At 36.3% G+C, this 22,437-nt stretch overlaps 1 protein-coding gene across 4 annotated transcripts in view; it reads right to left on the bottom strand.

Moving 5' to 3' along the window:
- Positions 1–7,396: 7,396 nt before the first annotated feature.
- Positions 7,397–22,437, bottom strand: part of CNTN1 (contactin 1) — a 367,550-nt gene continuing 352,509 nt past the window's right edge. For all 4 annotated transcript variants that reach the window (XM_032248343.1, XM_032248346.1, XM_032248345.1 and 1 more), the window contains one exon: positions 7,397–11,043. In XM_032248343.1, the coding sequence (XP_032104234.1) occupies positions 10,967–11,043 (77 nt within the window). In that variant the 3' untranslated portion in view covers positions 7,397–10,966. The remainder of the gene's footprint in view (positions 11,044–22,437) is intronic.

Here is a 22,437-nt window from a genome sequence, read left to right as displayed (position 1 = left end):
CCTCAATTCTTGACTTCTGTATACCTGCAGGCCCAACACCATGTGAAAGCCACCAAAACCTGGGTCTGGCACCCTCTGAATCAGCGGCCTGAGCTGTATATTGGCCCTTTTTATTCATGCTGGGATGCAGGGCACCAAGTCCTGAGGCTACACAGAGCAGCAAAACCCTGGGCCCAGCCCAGGAAACCATTTTTTTCCTAGGCCTGCCAGCTCGTGATGGGAGGACCTGCCATGAAGCCCTCTGACATGCACTGGAGACATTTTCTCCATTGTCTTGCGATTAACATTTGGATCCTAGTTTCTTATGCAATTTTCTGCAGTCAACTTGAATTTTTCCTCAGAAGATGTGTTTTTCTTTTCTATTGCATTGTCAGCCTGCATATTTTCTGAAATTTTATGTTCTGCTTCCCTTTTAAATATAAATTCTAATTCCAAACCATATCTTTGCAAACACATAAAACTGAATGCTTTTAACAGCATCCAAGTCACATGTTGAATGCTTTACTGCTTAGAAATTTCTTCCACCAGATACCCTAAATCATCTCTCTCAAGTTCAAAGTTCCACAGATCTCTAGTGCAGCAGCAAATGCCACCAGTCTTTTTACTAAAATATAGTTAACAGTCGCCTTTATTCCAGATTCCAACAAATTCCACATCACCACCTGAGAGCACCTCAGCTTGGACTTCATTTTTCATATCACTATCAGCATCTTGGTCAAAGTTATTAATCATGTCTCTAGGAAGTTCCAAACTTTCCCACATTTTCCTGTCTTCTGAGCCCTTCAAGTCTCTATGAAGTTCCAAACTTTCCCATACTTTCCTGTCTCTTTCTGAGCCCTCCAAACTGTTCCAACCTCTGCCTGTTACCCAGTTTCAATGTCACTTCTACATTTTTGGGTATCATTATATTACTCCACTCTACTGGTACCAATTTACTGCATTAGTCCATTTTCACACTGCTATGAAGAAATACCTGAGACTGGGTAATTTATGTTTTTTAAAAAAAGGTTTAATCGACTCACAGTTCCACATGGCCAAGGAGGCTTCACAGTTATGTCAGAAGGTGAAGGAGGAGCAAAGGCATGTCTTGCCTGGTAGCAGGCAAGAGACCATGTGCAGGGGAATTGCCCTTTATAAAACCACCAGATCTCCTTAGACCCATTCACTGTCAAGAGAGTAGCACGGGAAACACCTGTCCCTATGAGTCAGTTACCTCCCATTATGTCCCTCCCATGACATGTGGGCTTTATGAGAACTACAATTCAAGATGTGATTTGGGTGGGGACACAGTCAAAACATATTAGTATGTGTATGTTTAAGATGTCTATAGAATGTTTGTTTTGTTATAAATTTTTCCTTTGTGAATTTTCTATTCATAAGTAATAATTATACAAAGGAGATGGTCAGCACATTTCGTAATCAGAGAAATGTAAATTAAAACACTTAACACATGACCGGATTGGCTAAATTTTGTATCTATATAATATCAAGTTTGAATGAGAAAATGGAAATCCTCAAGAGTTGAAAGAAGTGAAAATTGGAGTCACCTTTTAAAATTTGTATGACTTAATTTTTCTCATTGCTGTATCCTTAACATGAAGAGAAGTACCTTGTTGAATGAATGAATATGCATGATAAATAGTGTATTATACACATGTACAATTATCTACAAATTCTATTACCAAATGTGTACCCTAGAAAAATTCCCATAGAGGTACATAAAGAAGCATGCAAATAAATGTTTACTGTAAAATTAACTCTAGTGGGGAGATTTTAAAACAGAATGGGAACAAAGGAATAAAATGCACCAAAATTAACCAGATGAATAAACTAGACATACATAGAGTAACATAGATATATCAGAAAATGTAATGTTAATTGAGAGAGTTATGAAGCAGAATAAAATACACAGCAAAATATAATTTTTATAAATAAAACCAAATATATGGATCCTATGTATTATTCATGCAGTAGCATATAAATAAACACAATTAATTGAAAGGACAAACATTGACTACATGACAGTGAAAGCATGATGTGATGTGGGATTGGAGTTAAAATAGAGAAACACATAATAAAAAATATAAATACATAAAAATAAGTGATAAATGGGACAAGGTGCATAGTGCATTAGTGTGAGCCACAAATTGTATATTATTATTATTTACATCAATATGATCTAGCATTCCTGTGGTACAAACATTTGGAAATTAAATGTTGCAGATACAATACTCAGAAGAGGAGGTCCTGGATATGTCTTGGGTATACAACTATAGATAAATTTATTCCCCTTTAGTGATTACTCTTCAATGGGCCCTTTTTCCACTTACAAGTTTTTACAGACTTAAACCTGTAAACATAGCATTGTTAAAAGCCGACAGTTATTTTAGTAAAGAGCTCTCATGATATTAGAATATGTGGAATAAGCACATTATCAATCAAGTAACATAAAAATATTTCTAGAAAATAGGCTAAAACACAAAAATCTAAAAACTTGTTTTTTTATTAATTCAAAAATCTGTTCACTATATATGTATTGAGACCTTGTTTCATGCATGAGCTTGTACTACTGTGTGAAGATGAAAAGAAATAGTGAAACAGTTGAGTTAGAACTCTTTGAGCTTTTGCCTTTATGGTAGCTGTAAAGGTAGAAACAGTTTTCCTGGACAGCCCTGCTCACCTCAGCTCCCACTGGGATACCAGACAGTCAAACAGGAGTCTTGCATCTTCAGTAATCAATTACTCTTCAACATCCTAACCTAAATATAACTTTCATCTTCTTTACCCTAAATTCAGTCACAGAAGCTACAAGTGTTCATAAGAACTGTTAAGTACCATATTTCTAGTCTACACATTTTAAAAATATGTTAACATCTCTTAAAATAGGATGCATCTTACAATTAATAGTATCTTTCAATTGCTCTCAGCCAGGAGAGAGCTACAGCAGAGTTATTATTGCTTACACATAAGTCGCCTTATCATAACTGTTTATATTATCATGACTTCAATTGAGTTGGAAATATTTTGGAGAAAATACATGAGTTTGATTGTTTTTATGTGTCTTATTCAGCATTGAATTTAAATCATTATAGCATACAGAAATACATGAAAATAGAGTAGCTGAACTTATAGGATTACATTTCTTAATTCTATTGGTCAAATTGGACAACTACATTTGCTTAAAATTTTTGTCAGCAAATCACTTAAGAGTTTTAATCATTTGCCGATTGTATAGTTATCTGCTACTATATAATGAATTACTCCAAAATATAATGGCTTAAAACAACAAATAATTATTGTCTCACATAGTTCCTGAAGGTCATAAATCTGGGAGCAGATGTTTAGGTTGTTCTAGCTCAAGGTCTTTCATTAGATTGCAGTTAGGCTTTCAGCCTAGACTGTATTCCTCAGGAGGCTTGACTGAGGCTGATATGCTTGCAAGATGGCTCACTCACAGGGATGCTGGCAGGAGGTATCAGTTTCTCTGTCTATGGGTATCTCCACAGGGTTGACTGAACACCCTCAGAACATGGCAGCTGCCTTCTCAAGGAGCCATTGATCCGAGAGAGAGAGAATGATTAAGATGGAGACCACACTGGCTTTTAATGACCTAGTTTCCAAAGTCCTCCACTGTCATTTCTGCTTTATCCCATTCTCTAGAGGTGATTCATTAAATTCAGCATACCCTCAAGGGGACCAGAATTATGTTCCACCTCTTGAAGAGAAGACTTTATAAACAATTTTTTTTTTCAATGGCCACAATAACTCTCTGTTGATGCCTGGTAAGATTGAGAAAACATGGGCAGAATGGGCATCAGTGCCTTGAAAGAAATATTGGAGTGTCCTTTAAGTAATGATGTAGACACCAATACAACCAAAAGATGACATTTTGTAACAAAATACAAACATCAGCTACTCAGAGTTTAGAAATGATATCTAAGAATCTTACTCTAAATATGGAAAATTTGTAGGACTTTCTTAGCACAATTTTTGTATGGTTTCTTTATTGTCTAGGCATAAGTATAATACATCATAAAAACATATGTCCAAATAAATAGCCATTTCAATAAGAATAACAGTTCTACATGATAAGCAAGCATGGTGTTATAGTTTAATTAGAAATAATTTTTCTAGTCTAATAGTAAAATTGATAGCATCTTATATCCAGTGAAATTTGATAAGTATCTGTGGTAGATTAAAACATTTGGCTTCAATTCTTCAACACTCCCTATATCCACACCCTTATTGTATCTTTAAAGTGTTCATCCGCATATGTGGGTGACCTGCCCTGCCTCTTGGCTCTGGGTTTATAATATTACTCGATTTGGTCAATAGGATGTTAGCAGACATGAGGCAAGCAAAAGCTTGAGAAAATAGATACGTGTTTCCACTTGCTTTCTTGCACCTCTGTCAGCCATGAGAACATGCCAGGTCTAACCTGCTGGAGAGTGGGAGAAAAGTGAAGCAGAGCCAAGTTACCCGAAAGGCCCCATCTAAGGACAGCCTTGAACAGCTGACAGTCAACTGACTCCCAAACATGTGAGGGGGTTCAGTTCAGATAAACAAAGCCACATATCTCACCTACTGCTGCCCAAATGTGTGAGCAGTTTTTTATTGTTACATGCCACTGAGGTTTTGTTAATAATGAATACAGTTCACTTAAAATGATACGTGTGTTTGCAACACTTTAACGTGACACGTCCCTTCCCTGTGATTAATTGGAATGATTGTGTAATGTGGATAAGCTTTTCTAATGAAGTTTCAAAGTCCCTTGGAAACTTGTACTATAGTTGAATATTTATGTCATTCTTAGAAATAATAAAAACAGTGTAGATGGGACTGATTGAGAATAATTTCCCCTCACCTTTCGTCACTGAGAATAGTGTATATTTAACAGCTGGTAAAAGGATCTTCCTGCTGACAGGCACCTGATATTTCTTCTGGAGGAACCATCTTTCTCCATTCCATCTAGTCCTGGTGGAAAATAACTTCTGTCTTTTTTCTTTTCTTCTTTCTTTCCCCTTCCCTCCCCTCCCCTCCCCTTCCTTCTCGCTCTCCTTTTCTTTCTTCATCCTTCCTTTTCTTTTTTTTCTTTTCTTTTCTTTCTCTCTTTCTCTCTTCCTTTCTCTCTCTCTTTCTCTTTCTTTCTCTTTCCTTCCTTCCTTTCTTTCTTCCTTCCTTCCTTCCTTCCTTCCTTCCTTCCTTCCTTCCCTTCTTTCTTTCTTTCCTCTCTCCCCTCCCCTCCCCTCCCTTCCCTTCCTTTCTTTTCTTTCCTTTCTTTCTTTCCTTTCTCTCTTTCTCTCTCTCTTTCTCTCTTTTTCTCTTTCTTTCTCTCTCTCTCTTTCTTTCTCCTTCCTTCCTTCCTTCCTTCCTTCCTTCCTCCCTCCCTCCCTCCCTCCCTCCCTCTCTCTTTCCTTTTCCTTTTTCTTTGACAAAGCCTCACTCTGTCACCCAGGCTGCAGTGCAATGGCATGATCTCAGCTCACTACAACCTCCACCCCTGAGGTTCAAGCAAGTCTCCTGCCTCAGCCTCCTGAGTAGCTGGGATTAAACGCACATGCCACCAGGCCTGGCTGATTTTTTGCATTTTATTAGAGGCAGGGTTTCGCCATGTTGGCCAGGCTGGTCTCAAACTCCTGATCTCAGGTGATCCATCCACCTTGACCTCCCAAAGTGCTGGGATTACAGGTGTGAGCCACCATGCCTGGCTGGTGGGAATTTCTATTACAAGGTTTGTGCCACCTTTTGACTACCCAGAAGGGTGGACAGGAAACCCCAAATGGCAAATAAAATATACCAAGTTTCTGGGGATAATCTGAGTCTTCACTGAGATTTTCTATGTATGCTGAATCAGAGTGAGAGAGACTCTATTACTTTTGGACCACTAATCAGGAGGATGTAGGTTTGGAACTTTCAGTACCCTGGATTCCTTCCACAAAATGATAGCCTGCCAGACATGCAGAATCCATAGATGAAGAGAAACCCTGGGAACATTACTGAAGCCTTTATATCTAATCCGTCTTAGAGACTGCATTATTTGAGCCAATAGACTCCCCTTTTTATTTCTTAAAGGTATTGGAGTTGTCATTTGCAACTAAAAGAACTCTGAACAATTGAGAAATATTATTCCTATTTTACAGACAAGGAAACTGCATCTCAGAATGTCACATTTCTTGTCCAAGATCTCATAAGTAGTAACAGATAGCATTAAAATGTTATCACAGAATTGTCCAATGGTCATGATATTTTCAAAAATTTCATTTTTAAAAATTTTGCTTTAATGAACATACTGTAAAGCTCACTCTTTTGTTGGGGAATTTTGTGTTTAAACAGCATAGATTTGAGTCACCACAACCACTAGAGTTCTCTCATGCTGCTTCTGTATGGTCAGACCCTCCACCTGCTCTCAAATCCTTGCAACCACTAGCATTCTGACTGTTCCAGAAAGTTCCATAAATGGTATCACACAGCATTTTGAATCTGGCTTCTTTTCACCTAGCATAATTTATTTGCGTTTCATCCATATTGTTGTACATTATCAACATAAATGCTTTCTGAAATGATGCTTAGAGCAGCATTTGAATCATATCCACATTAGTGTGAGTGATAAATATCAGGTTTTAAAAAAAGGAAATGAGAACTATGCTGAGACAAACTATATTGATACAAAATATATGTCCACTCAGACCTGTGAATGTGATCATATTTAGAAATAGGGTCTTTGCATATGTAGTTAAGTTGAAGTCATGCTGGATATTAAGATGGTCCCTAATCCAATGACTGGTGTCCTGATAAAAGAGAGAAATGTAGACAGCAAGACACACAGGGAATATGCCACGTGACAAGAGGTAGAGATTGGAGTGTTGCACCTGCAAGCCAAGGAAACCAAGCACTGCCTGTAACCATGAAAAGCTAAGGGGGTTGTGGAACAGATTCTCCCTTGGAGTTTCCAAAAGACAGGTTGACATCTTCATTTTAGACTTCCAGTTCCCAGAACTGTGAGAAAATTCTGTTGTTCTAAGACCCTTGGTTTGTGGTAGTTTTTACTGCACTTCTGGGAAACAAATGCAAGAAAAGATGAAGATTTTTGGCTTTGCTTTCAAGGCAGCATCTGTGAAACAAATTATCCTGAATGAAAAGGATTAACTTCACGGTTGTGCTTTAGGATGAGCCTGACTGAATTCTATAACAAAATTGTAATGGCATTGTAGGTACTGATATATATTACCCCAGTAGCAGACTTATTTCTAATAAACTGGAAAGTGAAACTTGGTTTTAAAATAGGTTTCACAAGTGAAACCTAATTCTGGCTTCCCATAAACTAGTTTACAAGTCAGTTCATTCAAAGTCATCATGTGTCTATGATGAAGAAACAAATAGTAAAGTTTGGGGGAGGTAACTTTCATCTTTTCTTTTTATTAGCAACCTTCAGAAGATGATAGACTCAGGAAATTAACCATTAAAATTTAATTCATTTTCCAAGTATCATGAAGGAAAAAGAAAAAGTCCACATTCCTTTAGAGAAGAAATCTTCTGAGGTACATTTATGTCTGCAGTTTGTATACAAACAAGGTAGGGAATATTTTTGCCAGACAAAAACTGTATTATATTTTGATATTAAGATGTAGAACAGAAGACAATAATAATTATAAACAAATCAGCATTTAGGTAAGCCGAGGTTATGGATTCTTTTTTTTCTTAAGAGACATTAAGTTATGTAGACATGCTATTGAAATATACTGTTGTTTCAGCTAACACTATCGGTTTAGCCTGTAGTGATTATGAAAACTTCAAACTCAACCCCTTAGCAGACAGTACTGAACATTCCCTCCAAAATATAGCCCACGCCTCAGATTCTGATTTGGTGAATCTGGACTGAGGCCCAGGGAGTTTATTTTAATTTTTCTAATTCTCCAGGTGATGCTGACAGGCAACCAGGTTTGAGAATCAGTAACATGGAACACACTCTCTCAGAAAGAAGCTTTGATCCTTCAAAGCCTAGAGAATGTCAGCTGGGGTCAGTTGAAGGTCAAATACCAATACAAAATATTAGATGAGAAGCAATCTAATACTTAAGATCTAGAAACAGATACAAGGTCCAAAAAGGAAAACCAGAACCCAGGGTGAGGCAAGCTTCATAATATAAGAAGGGAGGCAAGAATCCCATTGTGAAACCACGATTAGAACACAGGAGAAAATGAGAAGGCAGGACACAGGCAGCTCTGGCATGCAGTTTTCTGGGCCTAGCCTGTCTCAGGACTCAGAGGCTTTACATTCCTCCTATAGATTCATGCCATTATGCAGGTACCTCTATTCCAGGGTCAGCTCATTCAGTGTTAAAGAGTCTCATTTTCTTAGCATCTAGCATGAATGTTTTATGCTAGTATTTCAATTTAGATTGAATGATATTCACTGACATCTTCATGAGTTGAAGTTATTTACCAGGTGATCTTATTTCAATCTAATAATGACTCTGTGTGTATTCCTATGCGTGAACTTTTCGTAGAACTTTTCAAATATTAAACTGTTTCTTAACCAGAATATTTATTGCCTTCTATTGAACTTGTAATGAAAACCTTCTAAAAATAAATTTAAACTTGAGGTAAATTGAAAGGACAGTTGTTCTTTCTTGGGTAACAGTAAGACATTTATTACTTTATACTAATTTTTTTTTTCATTCATAAAAAGGACAAAGCACAGTCCTATACTACTCCATTGAAAAAATGATAAAAAATAACTAAAAAAATCAATTCAATATTTATCAGTATCAAATAAAACTACTATCACCTTTCCTGAAATACAAAGAAACAACAGATGTATCTATACCTATATAAAGTTTAATTCAGAATCTTGCATCTTAAAGCAGATTATTATTAGCTTGACAACAGTTTAAAACTGATGGTCCCAGTTAAATCTGTACAACTCTATGAGAAAATGAAAAGCTTGAGTTATCAGTGTGCGAGAGATTTTAAACTACTTTATCTCTGTCAGAAATTCAAAACTAAACAACCTCCAAAGTCTGTTTTCCTCTTACCTTTCAGAACCACTTCATGCAAAATCTAACCAGTTTTGTTCCTTATTACCATATATTAGAAAATAAAAGGCAAGCATGCATTTGGCAAAAGATTTAGTTGTTGATTATATAAAAATGCCCAACATAGGTCACATTGCAAAAGTAAAACCCCAAAGTGTAACAATGAAAACACAAACATTTGTACAGAAGATATACAGAGTATTCGATTCCTTAAAGTATGAAGACATTTTGTTTCTTTTTCAAATACTTAAATATTATGAAATCTGGCAATGATAATAAGACTGTTGACATACTTCCAATGGGAAATCATCCATTTCACTTATTTTTAAAAGTTTCATTTTATAACAAAGGGTTAAATGTAAACTAATGAAATATTTATTGATATTTTCATAATGAAGGCTCTAAACATTTACACATAGATATATAGTACAAAAATTATACAAATTAAAGAAAAAGGGGTAAAGTAGTAATAGATCTATTTTGCTTCCTGTAAATATTTTTTACGAACCTATACGGTATCCTTTCTAAAAAGATAAACTCTAATTAGCTAGCAAGTTTGTGCTAATAAAATAGGATTATACCTCTTGAAGCATCCAACATTGCACTATTTCATGAGCCAGCTAATTCTTTATTACTCGATTTCTTTCACATCCACACTCAAACATTTCCGTGCACACCATGGAAAATGAAAAAATGTGCATCTTCCTTTTCGTAACTTATAAAAACCCAAAGCACCAACACTTGGGAGACATAATCGGAAAGACATATTATTTGTCTCCTCCCGGCCTTCCAGTTTTGCATACTCTTCAAAGTACCATTAGCAATATATTGATTTGGTATTTTTAGCCAGTTTTCAGTATTGCATTGAAGTGGGAAATGAGCTTACAACTAATTTAAAAAAAAAGCATACTGTAGCTTTTTCAACCTATAGGTGACTTTTTGATCTGACATCTGCAGTAAAAAAGTTTTACTTAGAAATAAAGCAGAAAAACCAAAGTACTAGTAATTGTGATATTCACTTAACTGTCACTTGTTCCTAACCGTGTAATGACTTGAGTCACATCTCAATAAAAAAGGAAGCACTCTACTTTTATAAATTTGTCATTCCACATATGAACAAATATAGCAATATTATGATACTCTAGATAACAGCTGTGATTTTTGAGATTTGAAATTGATAAGAAAAGCATAAAATAAAACTTCAGAGTAGAATATAAAAGTAAAAAAAAATCTTTATATGGTATGTTAACTTTACTATTAAAAAACTGATTCTGAAAATCAAATATTTAGAAAATTACTTTGAAAATAAGAATACTGATAGTAAGTTCTAGAATTTGGTTTTCAGTAATCAAAATCTTTCAACTCATGATTTGATAATGGGATTTATGACAATATTTGTTACACTCTATTGTCTTTACAAGAAAACTCAAGATGTCATGAATGATAGGGGCCATTCAATAATATGCAGTACCCAAAATAGCGAGGAAAGTACAAGAGACTGTATTACTCTTACATTTACCACATACAACCAACATTTCAATCTCTAGTATATTTCACAACTTGTTATTAAATTTAAAGCACCTGTATATGGTGATTTGACTTTCACTCTACAGCCTATAGTATTGAATTGAACACTAACTTGTCCCATTGGGTTAAATCATGCAATTGTCACAGAATCAGGTTAAGTGGTTTATAAGGCATATTGGAACGAGTTAAAAATCATTTATATCCATTTAAAAGTTTATTCTTTTGGATGAAGGGGTTCCTGAATGCCTCAGTCATCATGTGTGTTGTAAATCAGTTGAATAGTTTGTTAAAGTATAATTTTTTTGGCTTAGGATGGAGCCACAGAAATCGGAAGGAATTGTGGTCATCCCAGGGATGAAGGGTGTCTTCTGAGCTGGGATGGGAACAGTAGCTGTCACAACACATTCAGAATTCCAAGTAGACAAGGATGCCAAGGGCAGGCAGCAGTAAGCCGAGAAGACTTGGAGATAGGGTGGGTGCACCTACAAGGTAAACCAAAAATGTGCATATTATTTCATTAGTAAACATCACTGTTGCCCATTTAGTCTGCTTTGGCTAAGGCAAGATGACATAGCCCTGGAAAGCAAATGGGTCCTTTTACAAAACAGAGTCTCTTATTGTTACATGATTTAAGAAAAACAAAAGCTTTTGATCAAAGATTTTGTGTGTGAGACCATGTGAACTGTTTATACAATATGATTAATCATTTAAAATAATATCACAAATGTGTGTGTTGTCCCTATGATCCAGCAGTCCCAAATTCCTACCAGACGGCAAAAGGTGAAGAAACACATATACATACGTTAAAAAAAAAAAAAGTAAGCTTTAAAAGAATATGATAAAGAGATACAGTAAAAATACTGCCAGTGTTTCCTGGGATAATGACAACATAGGTATGCTAGGTAGGTCTTGCATAATTTCATATACCAATGGTTTTAAGATATTTATATATTTATACACAATGATTTAAGGAATGTATTTCTGATAATATTAAATAATCTCATTCCATTTTTATTAAAGAACAATTGCCCTGAGATATTATACTGTGAATTAAAAGTTGGAATGACATATTATAATATGCTATGGACTTATTTTATATCTTGGGCTGCTCCTATAGTCACATAAGTTTATGGGTCCAGGTCCTGCTGACTCAAGAATTTTTGACAAACTGCTATGGAGTAGGACCAAAAAGTCATACTCTTTCTTCTCAATGTGCACACCTATTAGGCACTGTCTTCTTTTTAAATACATTAATTATTTTTTTAAGAGACAGGGCCTTGTTCTGTTGCTCAGGCTAGAGTGTAGTGGTTCAGTCATAGCTCATTGCAGCCTCAAACTCCTGGGCCCAAGTGATCCTCCTGCCTCAGCCTCCCAAAGCACTGATGTTATAGGCATGAGCCACCATGCCTGACTGACACTGTCTTCAATAAACATATTGCTAGAATTAGTGAAGGCCTAAAAGATATAGTCAGTGGCTTACAAATGTAACAGTTTTTGTTAATTTTTGGAAGTTTATTCTCCAAACTTGAAGCCATCAAATAAATCATTATTATCTATTATATTAAAAGTGACCATAAACAGCTCATTCTTTGGCATAGTCCTTTTATATTCAGGGAGATTTAGGGAATTTCTCCTGGACATCTGGATATTAAAAACACATTCATGTTCCCTAAAAGATGGAAGATAATAGTGTCTGTCTACTTGCTTGCCTTCCACATTGCTCTGCTTGTTACTTTTGGTGCTGCCTGGAAACACAAGAGGGAAAGCATTATCAGATATAGATAAAGTGGTTCTCAGAAATTAGCAGGAAATTGAGGGTCCAAAAGTGAGGGCAGATAACAATGGCAATATAAACAGCCCTCAAGTAGCAGAGCTCCTACCTAAGGACACTATCTACAACAATGGTAAACTTATGACTATGAGAGATGCTACTTACTGCCCTACAGCCAGCTACAAGACAGACTGTTGATGTGACTACAACAAGCTATAGTGGTAGGTCTTATTACCCCAATTTTATATATTTTGTAACTGAGTCAGGTAAAATGAATTGCTCAAGTCCAATAGTCACTAGAGGGCAGAGATAGAATTAGAATTCAGATTTGTCCAGCTGCAAAGGCCGTGTTCTTTTGACTTCTCTCCTGTGTTCCAGCAGATAACTTTAGCAAGGGACCAGTTTTAGAAATGCAGAAGGACACTGCACTCTGCATTTAAGGTATTAAGACAAGGGCACAGAAGAAAAATAATAAATGTCATAGGAAAAACAGCTACCACATAAGCTGCTTCAAAGAGGTCTTCTTATTCTTATATATTTTTTTACCTTCCACTTTTTAACATATTTTTAAAAATATGCCACAGCCCACACATTTATTCTGATAAGATACCCAATAACAATCCTCAATCATGCAGCAAAATCTTTGAACTTCAATGTTTGACCCAGTGTAAACGATCTGTCCTAAGGCCTTTTGTCTGAGGATGACTGCAGGGTTTCCACAATGCTCTGTCTTTTGACCACAAATTACATCTGTGTCGGGGACACGTTTATGTACTTGCCTGAATATGTGGGTTGGCAAAGTACAAACCGTGGCTGCTCAAAAGAAATGTAGTCAATTGTGGATGCCATCTTGATGTTTTGGTATTAGTATGAAAACCAAATACAATTTCATAATTGTTTTGACATCAGGATATTTGATTTATTTTTTAAAAAACTCTCCATATTTACATGTGTTACATTTAATTTCTCTAATGGCTCAAGCTTATGTAACTTTGGTCTTCATCTTCAATTTTCTTCCACATTCCAAACAGAAATTAGAGACCTAATTGAAGTACTATTTAAAGTGATTTTAAATGATACATATTCTTGAGGAGCTTTTCAATATATATTGGTTTTGAATCTAACAACATACATATCAGAATACTGCTATAAACCATAATTCTGATACTTATATGGTATATAGTAAACATGTATTTTGCTTTTCACATAGCTGATGAATGTTAAACCGTGAACAAATCTTTGCTCTTGTGAATATTTTTTTTCTATCAGAAGAAACGTAAAACCAGTTTGGAGTACTATATCTCTTCCACGGGATTTTATTGATTTTTTTTTTTTAAACCTAAACTTTGGCTTAGCACTTCCTTCAGGAAGAATCCCTGTTATAGGGAGAGAGATATATTGATAACAGAAATTTTAATTAAAAGTTAAGCGGTATTGTAAGCTTTCGATAAGTAGAAAACTGCTCTACTTGTTTTTTAATACAAACCTCCTTTCTGATGCTTCAATCTGGACATCTTGATGCAGTCTCTGTTTTTATTGCTTGCCTATTACTGATATACTTTTCTTTTTGTGGTGTCACATTTTATGACCACAACTGCTAGTATCTCTAGATTATGAACAACTTCAGGACACAGATGATATCCAAATTATATTTTAGCTGTGTTGACTAATACCAAGCCTAGTACATAGAAAGGACTCAACCTATAATGTTCAAGATTGAGTTACACCTCCATTGAAGGCCCTGAATCTTTTTTGATTACAGAGCACAGGGTGACTAAGGAAAAAATGGTTAGAGGAAACCACCGTGACCTTCAGTGGAACCCCTGATATTTCTTTTTATTTTATTCTCTATTACCTAATCTCTATAACTTCTAGGAACCTGGGCAAAGAAGGGGGTTATATATTTCTTCTTTAAAAATTTATTTATTATACGTTAAGTTCTGGGGTACATGTGCAGATGGTGCAGGTTTGTTATATAGGTATACACATGTCATGGTGGTGGATTGCTGCATCCATCACCCTCTCATCTACATTAGGTATTTCTCGTAATGCTATCCCTCCCCTAACCCCCCAACTCTTGCTATTCCTCCCCTAGCCCCCCATCCTCCAGGCCCTGTGTGTGATGTTCCCCTCCCTGTGTCCCTGTGTTCTCACTGTGTGAGAACATGCAGTGTTTGGTTTTCTGTTCTTGTGTCACTTTGCTGAGAATGATGCCTTCCAGTTTCATTCATGTCCCTGCAGAGGACATGAGCTCATCATTTTTTATGGCTGCATAGTATTCCATGGTGTATATGTGCCACATTTTGTTTATCCAGTCTAACATTGATGGGCATTTGGGTTGGTTTCAAGTCTTTCTGTTGTGAACAGTGCCGCAATAAACATACATGTGCATGTGTCTTTATAATAGAATGATTTATAATCCTTTGATTATATACCCAGTAATGGGATTGCTGGGTCAAATGGTATTTCTATTTCTAGATCCTTAAAGAATCACCACACTGTCTTACACAATGGTTGAATTAATTTATACTCCCAACAACAGTATAAAAGCTTTCCTATTTCTCTACATCCTCTGCAGCATCTGTTGTCTCTTGATGTTTTAATGATTGCCATTCTAACTGGTGTGAGGTGGTATCTCAATGTGGTTTTGATTTGCATTTCTCTAATAACTAGTGATGATGAGCTGTTTTTCCTAGGTTTGTTGGCTGCATAAATGTCTTCTTTTGAAAAGTGTCTGTTCATATGCTTTGCCCACTTTTTGATGGAGTTGTTTTTCCCTTGTAAATTTGTTTAAGTTCCTGATAGATTGTGGATATTTGTTTAAGTTCCTTATAGATAATGGATATTCTACCCATATTTGTCAGATGGGCAGATTGCAAAAATTTTTTCCCATTATGTTGATTGCTGGTTCACTCTATTGATAGTTTATTTTGCTGTGCAGAAGCTCTTAAGTTTAATTAGATCCCATTTGTCTATTTTGGCTTTTGTTGCCATTGCTTTTGGTGTTTTAGTCATTAAGTCCTTGCCATGCCTATGTCCTGAATGGTACTGCCTAGGTTTTCTTCTAGGGTTTTTATGGTGTTAGGCCTTATGTTAAAATCTTTAATCCCTCTAGAGTTAATTTTTATATAAGGTATAAGGAAGGGATTCAGTTTCAGCTTTCTGCATATGGCTAGCCAGTTTTCCCAACACCGTTTATTAAATAGGTAATCCTTTCCTCATTGCCTGGTTTTGTCTGGTTTGTCAAAGATCAGATGGTTGTAGTTGTGTGGAGTTCTTTCTGAGGTCTCTGTTCTGTTTCGTTGGTCTATATCTCAGTCTTGGTACCAGTACCATGCTGTTTTGAATACAGTAGCCTTGTAATATAGTTTGAAGTCTGGTAGCATGATACCTCCAGCTTTGTTTTATTTTTATTTTTTGCTTAGGATTGTTATGGCTATGCAGGATATTTTTTGGATCCATATGAGGTTTAAGGTGGTTTCTTCCAATTCTGTGAAGAAAGTCACTGGTAGCTTGATAGGGATACCATTGAATCTATAAATTACTTTGAGCAGTATCACTATTTTCATGATATTGATTCTTCCTAACCATGAGTATGAAATGTTTTTCTATCTGTTTGTGTATACTCTGATTTCCTTGAGCAGTGGTTCAGAGTTCTCCTTGAAGAGGTCCTTCACATCCCTTGTTAGTTATATTCCTAGGTATTTTATTCTCTTTATAACAATTGTGAATGGGAGTTCACTAATGATTTGGCTCTTATTATTGGTGTATAGGAATGCTTGTGATTTCTGCACATTGATTTTGTATCCTCAGACTTTGCTGAAGTTGCTTCTCAGCTTAAGGAGATTTTGGGCTGAGACAATGGGGTTTTCTAAATATACAATCATGTCATCTGGAAACAGAGACAATTTGATGTCCTTTCTTCCTATTTGAATGTGCTTTATTTCTTTCTCTTGCCTGATGGCCCTATCAAGAACTTCCAATACTATGTTGAACAGGAATGGTGCAAGAGGGCATCCTTGTCTTGTGCCAGTTTTCAAAGGGAATGCTTCCAGTTTTTGCCCATTCGATATAATATTGGCTGTGGGTTTGTCATAAATAGGTCTTAGTATTTTGAGATACAATCCATCAATACCTAATTTATTGGGAGTTTTTATCTTAAAGGGCTGTTGAATTTTGTTGAAGGCCTTCTCTGCATTTATCGAGATAATCATGTGATTTCTGTCTTTGGTTCTGTTTATGTGGTGGATTATATTTATAGATTTGTGTATGTTGAACCAGCCTTGCATCCCTGGGATGAAGCTTACTTGATCATGATGGATAAACTTTTTGATGTGCTGTTGGATTTGGTTTGCGGGTATTTTATTGAAGATTTTTGCATCAATGTTCATCATGCATATTGGCGTGAAATTTTTTTAGTTTTTGTCTCTGCCAGGTTTTGGTATCAGGATGTTGGTCTCATAACATGAATTAGGGAGGATTCCCTCTTTTTGTATTGTTTGGAATAGTTTCAGAAGGAATGGTACCAGCTCCTCTTTGTACATCTGGTAGAATTCGACTGTGAACCCACCTGGTCCTGGACTTTTTTTGTTTGGTAGGCTATTAATTGCTGGCTTAACTTCAGACTTTGTTATTGCTCGATTCAGGAAATCAGCTTCTTCCTGGTTTAGTCCTGGGAGGGTGTAAAGGTCCAGGAATTTATCCGTTTCTTCTAGATTTACTGGTTTATTTGCATAGAGGTGCTTGTAGTAGTCTCTGATGGAGTTTGTATTTCTGTGGGATTGGTGGTGATATCCCCTTTATCATTTTTTATTGCAACTATTGGAATCTTCTCCCTTTTCCATTTTATTAGTCTGGCTATTGGTCTATTTTGTTGATCTTTTCATAAAACCAGCTCCTGGATTTATTGATTTTTTAAAGGGTTTTTTGTTTCTCTGTCTCTTTCAGTTCTGCTTTGATCTTAGTTAATCTTGTCTTCTGCTAGCTTTTGAATTTGTTTGATCTTGCTCCTCTAGTTCTTTTAATTGTGATGTTAGGGTGTTGATTTTATATCTTTCTTCATTTCTCTGGTGGGCATTTAGTGCTATAAATTTCCCTCTAGACACTACTTTAAATGTGTCCCAGAGATTCTGGTATGTTGTGTCTTCGTTCTCATTGGTTTCGAAGAACATCTTTATTTCTCCTTTCATTTCATTATTTATTCAGTGGTCATTGAGGAGCAGGTTGTTTAGTTTCCATGTAGTTGTGCGGTTTTGAATGAATTTCTTAATCCTGAGTTCTAATTTGACTGCATTGTGTTCTAAGAGACTGTTTGTTATGATTTCCTTTCTTTTGCATTTGCTGAGGAGTGTTTTACTTCCAATTATGTGGTCAATTCTTTTCCTCAGAAAATAGCTTTTTCCTATTAAAGAGATGGTATTAAAATTTCATAATATAATATCAGAGGCATTGATTTTACTTCTCAGTCTAAGAGTCCTCCAACTAGTTCTGGTCTGACATTATTTTTAATTCTTTCAAGGTCTATTAATGGCCCTGGCCATAGGGAAGCAAGTGTATTTATTAGGTGGTTGATTCCCTGTTGCCTAGAGATGTGCCTAATACATATGAGGTGTATTAGGTACACATGAATGGATGTTTGCTTTGAAAATTTTTGAGTTCAATAAAACTCCTGCTGGGCTAGCAGCACGTTTGGAGAACTGAAAGAGTGAAAACATCCTTATGATTAAAAGAGTCAAAATCAGCTGAAATGGAAAAATGACAAAACCTTTATTCAGATTCGTATGACAAACTGGTGAATATGAGTATCAATAAAGGACCAAAATATAGGAATACTATTCTGTCCACACCTGTGGAAAAGTGTGTTTTCTGGTAATGTTGTGGTAACTGGAAAAGCGTGTTTCCGGTCTTTGCTCACCTGTATCATTTAAAACCTCTCCAACTTGCCTTTCTCAGCTGTGAACTATTTTCAATTATTTGAGGCTAATAAATACAAGAAAGGCAGTGCTCTGTTTAGGTACAGAAGACAACAATTTCAGCGAACTTGTCAGAGTACTGGAGCCATGTTTTATGATGCCGACTGTAAAATTTACAGGAAATACTACCAAGATCACAGAGAGGCTATATATGCCATAATGACCTCAATGAGTGGATAGTGCTGTTACCAGTGATGCCCCAGACCTGCTCTACTTGTTCCATCTATTAGTGGGAATACCCAATTGCTGGACTGCACTCCCCTCATGGCAGCCTCAGCCCTAGTTAATCCCTGCTCCTCCTATTCCCACCTTGGAAACAGAAACTAATCCAGATCTGACGGTCACTTTCTTTCCACCCTCCTCAGAATTCTTCAGTAGGATCTCAGACCTGACATAAGACACTTCTCCTTCGCACCTGTGTGATATTTCATGATTGCTCAGGGGTGTTTCCTTGCTACTTCCAGTCAATTCAGTAACTCTGGCTTTGTCAGACCACAGGTTTCTGCTCGATCTTTGGCTGTCTAAATTTTAACAGAACAAACTGGTGAATATGAGCATCAATAAAATAGGCAATGAGTGCCTGTCCCAGTAGGAGCCACAAGGGTGTACTGGGAACAGTATCACATGGCAGATAAGAGTTAGCTGTTCTGAAAACAGGCAAACCAAGTCCAAACTCTACCTCTGCCTTCTACTGGCTGGGTAATCTTGAGCATGTTCTTTAATTTTTTTAAACCTTTGTTTCTTCAGCCATAAAATAGGGATAATAATATGTCTCATGGCATATCTCATGCAATACATATGCAGCATAACCTTTCTTCAGAAGTATCATATGTGGAAATCCACTATTGAACTGAGTGAATGGGGGGTGCTTTACTCAAAGATGGGTTTAGGAGCAGGAGACCACCAGATTTTTGTCTTCTCTGTGTGCATGCTGGCACCTCTACTTACCCCAACCCCATCACCCCATGGAACATGTGGGGCTCTGCTTATTATGGTTTGAAAACAACTGCTTTATGTAAAGCGTTTCAGAAATGCATGATTAATAGATAACTCCCAGTAAAGCATAGCAATTCGTACTACATTTGGTAATGTTTATTTCTTGCTCTAGACCTGCACTGTACTTTTGGAAAAGTAGTTGCATAAAATAAAGCAAACAACAGCATAAGCTGGGCATACTGAATTTTTTTTGTAATAGTGTAGCTTCCACCTCCATTGTTACCTTCTGTATAGCATGGTAGTCAGGGATCTTTGGTTTTAAGAAACAGAACTCCAACCCAAGAGCTGATGTTTCATGATTGCTCAGGGGTGTTTCCTTGCTACTTCCAGTCAATTGAACACCTGTGTCTTCCAAGTCTCTGGTTTCACCTCTTCTTTTGTAATTTGCCTCACATTCTCAGACTGACTTCTCTTAAGAGAGACATGAGCTCCTAGCTCACATCATGTATTCTTAAGTGCAAACAGACTGGGCTATCTTTTTACCCCAACTCCAGTAAAACATTCTTAAGGAAAGGCTCTGCTTTGCAAACATCAGATCACACACCTATCCCCAGACCAATAGCTGTGGCTGAGCTAGTGGCTTCTTTGATTGAACTAGCTTGGAGAAAGTTTTCATCCCCCAACCAATCACTCTGGCCAAGGAGGCAGGACCACTTAAGAAGATGGCAGCTTTTATTCTTATCTCGGGAGAAACAGTACTTTCCCCAGTGAAAGGGCTGTGTGGATCCAGGAGCAAAAGAGGAGTCCTGGGGCAAAAAAGAGACTACTCTCATCTAAAAAGTACATGTAAGTGCACGTTGAGAATCACCAGAGCAATAGGGGATAATCAGTATCTCCCAAACTTGTTGACCACAGTAATCTTTCTATCCAGGACCATAACACAGGAATACTATTCTGTCCACATCTGTGGAAAAGCGTGTTTTCTGGTATTGTTGTGGTAATTGGAAAAGTGTGTTTCTGGTCTTTGCTCACCTGTATCATTTAAAAACCTCTCCAACTTGCCTTTCTCAGCTGTGAACTATTTTCAATTGTTTCAGGCTAATAAATACAAGAAAGGCAGTGCTCTGTTTAGCTACGGAAGACAGCAATTTCGGTGAACTTCTCAGAGTACTGGAGCCATGTTTTACGAGTAACCACCGGGACGCAGTCAAGGTAGGTGCAGCATTGGAAATTTTCAGCGTTTTTTATCTTATTTATTTGTACAGGAAAGCCGAGTAGGAGCTTGCCACTGCAAATTTAATCACTCATAAGAATTTGTTTGAAAAAAATGGTAAATTCGTGGTGAAGAGCTTTGTTTGGACTTAGTCTTACCAGTTGGGAATTTTCTGGGATTGTCTTTTACTGGCTGTGTTCCTTTCTGCAAATTACTAAATTGTGTTTGTTTCTGCACTGGATTGCTGTCAGAACAGGTGAGGAAATCAATTAGGTATTTATTAAATTTTGTGGCAGAAATGTGTGAAAACAAACATTAAAAGAAGCAGAGGTATGTTTTACTTTGAGACAACAAAATCTAACTTATTATATGGTTAATTTTCTGACAATTATGCTTTTTAAAAATTCATGCAATCTAATTTACTTCTATGAATTAACACTTGGTCAGTGTGAAGGTATTGAGGTAAAAACAAATGTTTTAAATGTCTTAACTGAGATTTTATGAAATGTCTGAAACAAAGGAACCTTTGAATTATTATTGCTTGATTCATTTTTGGCCTGTCTCATCTTTGTCTCTTTCTCCTCGCACATTTTCCCTTAAGTAATTTTTTTTCTTTCACGGTTTCCATCCTGCCTAAATGTTATCAACAATGCAAGTATAGAAGGGAGTTGAGATGTAAACTTATAAACCTGTAAGGTAAAAAAGTTGTACTTGTCTTGAAACTAGAATAAAATTTTCAGTAAAACTGCTATAATTCAGTGAGGTTGCTGTTAACATTTTCTTTGAATCATATATCAATATTGTTATTTTTATAAATGGTCTAATGTCATTAAAGACTAAAGGAAGTGACTTTTTAGAAAGTTAGCTGAGATGGCTTCAAACCAGTTTCTTGGGGAAAATGCTAATGTAATTTTCAATTTTAGATCAATATTATAAATATTAACTTCATGATTTTGACAGAATAAAGTGATGGATATTCACGCTAATTGATTTTAAGAGATTCTAAAAAGGAAACCCAAAGAGAAATCAGAAAATATAATGGATTTGATCTTTGAGGTTAAGCAGAATTTTTCCACATTTGATGATTTTTGGTTTTTCCCTAAAATATCTATTTCATTGTCTGTGTATCAGCTTGCTTATTTTGCTTTTGATGATCTTTATCTCCCTTTGCCAGTTTGAGATAGCAACACTCAAATACTCAGCTAAGTAGAGAAGAAAAAAGACAGCTTAAGATCTACTTCCAGTTCTGTCAATAGCTAGTTATATAACTAACAACAGAGAATATTTGTGCTCAAGACATGGTTCTGATGCTGCTGTGATCTTTGGCTGTTTTATTTCTCAAGGATGTGGATTTTCCTTCTGTAAAATGATAGGGTTCAATGTTGTAAGTCTTAAGGTTCCTACTACAACTCTGAGTCTATAATTCTAGGCAAACCATAATATATTTGAGAATATCCAGCATTTAGCCATAAAATTTGCAAACATATTTGTTATATTTCCCCTTATTTATGCTAATCAAAGCTGATATTAGTTTATAAATATACATTAAGTGCTTGATCATCTAAGTGCAGTGGCTTCAGTGGGTTTTTCCATCCAGTGAAGCCCACTAATCTTGCTGTTCCTACTTGTTTGGCAATTGTGAACCCAAACCCACATGCCAAGCAAAATAGATTTTTGTTTGGCAGAGGTGCATGGTTTACTGGCAGCTTATCCTGGCAGTTGTATCTGCTCCTTACTGTTGACTCTGGCCCTTTCCCTATCAGGAAATGCCAGATCACAAGGATGCATTTCCTTTTTGAGAAAGAAGTGAGCGTTTCCAATAGAGTGATGATCAATTGACTTGCTGGGAAATATAAAAGCAACTTCTAGCTGCCTTCTGATCAATAAGCACATGCTCAACAAGCTCTAGTTTGATGTTTTGGGGTTAGATGAGACCATAATTATGAGGACTTTTAAAACTGGCTTACCTACTTCTTTAGAAATG

This window comes from Sapajus apella, unplaced genomic scaffold, assembly GCF_009761245.1.
Source record: "Sapajus apella isolate SASKATOON/1434 unplaced genomic scaffold, GSC_monkey_1.0 scaffold66, whole genome shotgun sequence".
Lineage (NCBI taxonomy): Eukaryota > Metazoa > Chordata > Mammalia > Primates > Cebidae > Sapajus > Sapajus apella.
Note: the sequence above shows the minus strand (reverse complement) of the source record. Positions and strands in the feature narration are given on the sequence as shown.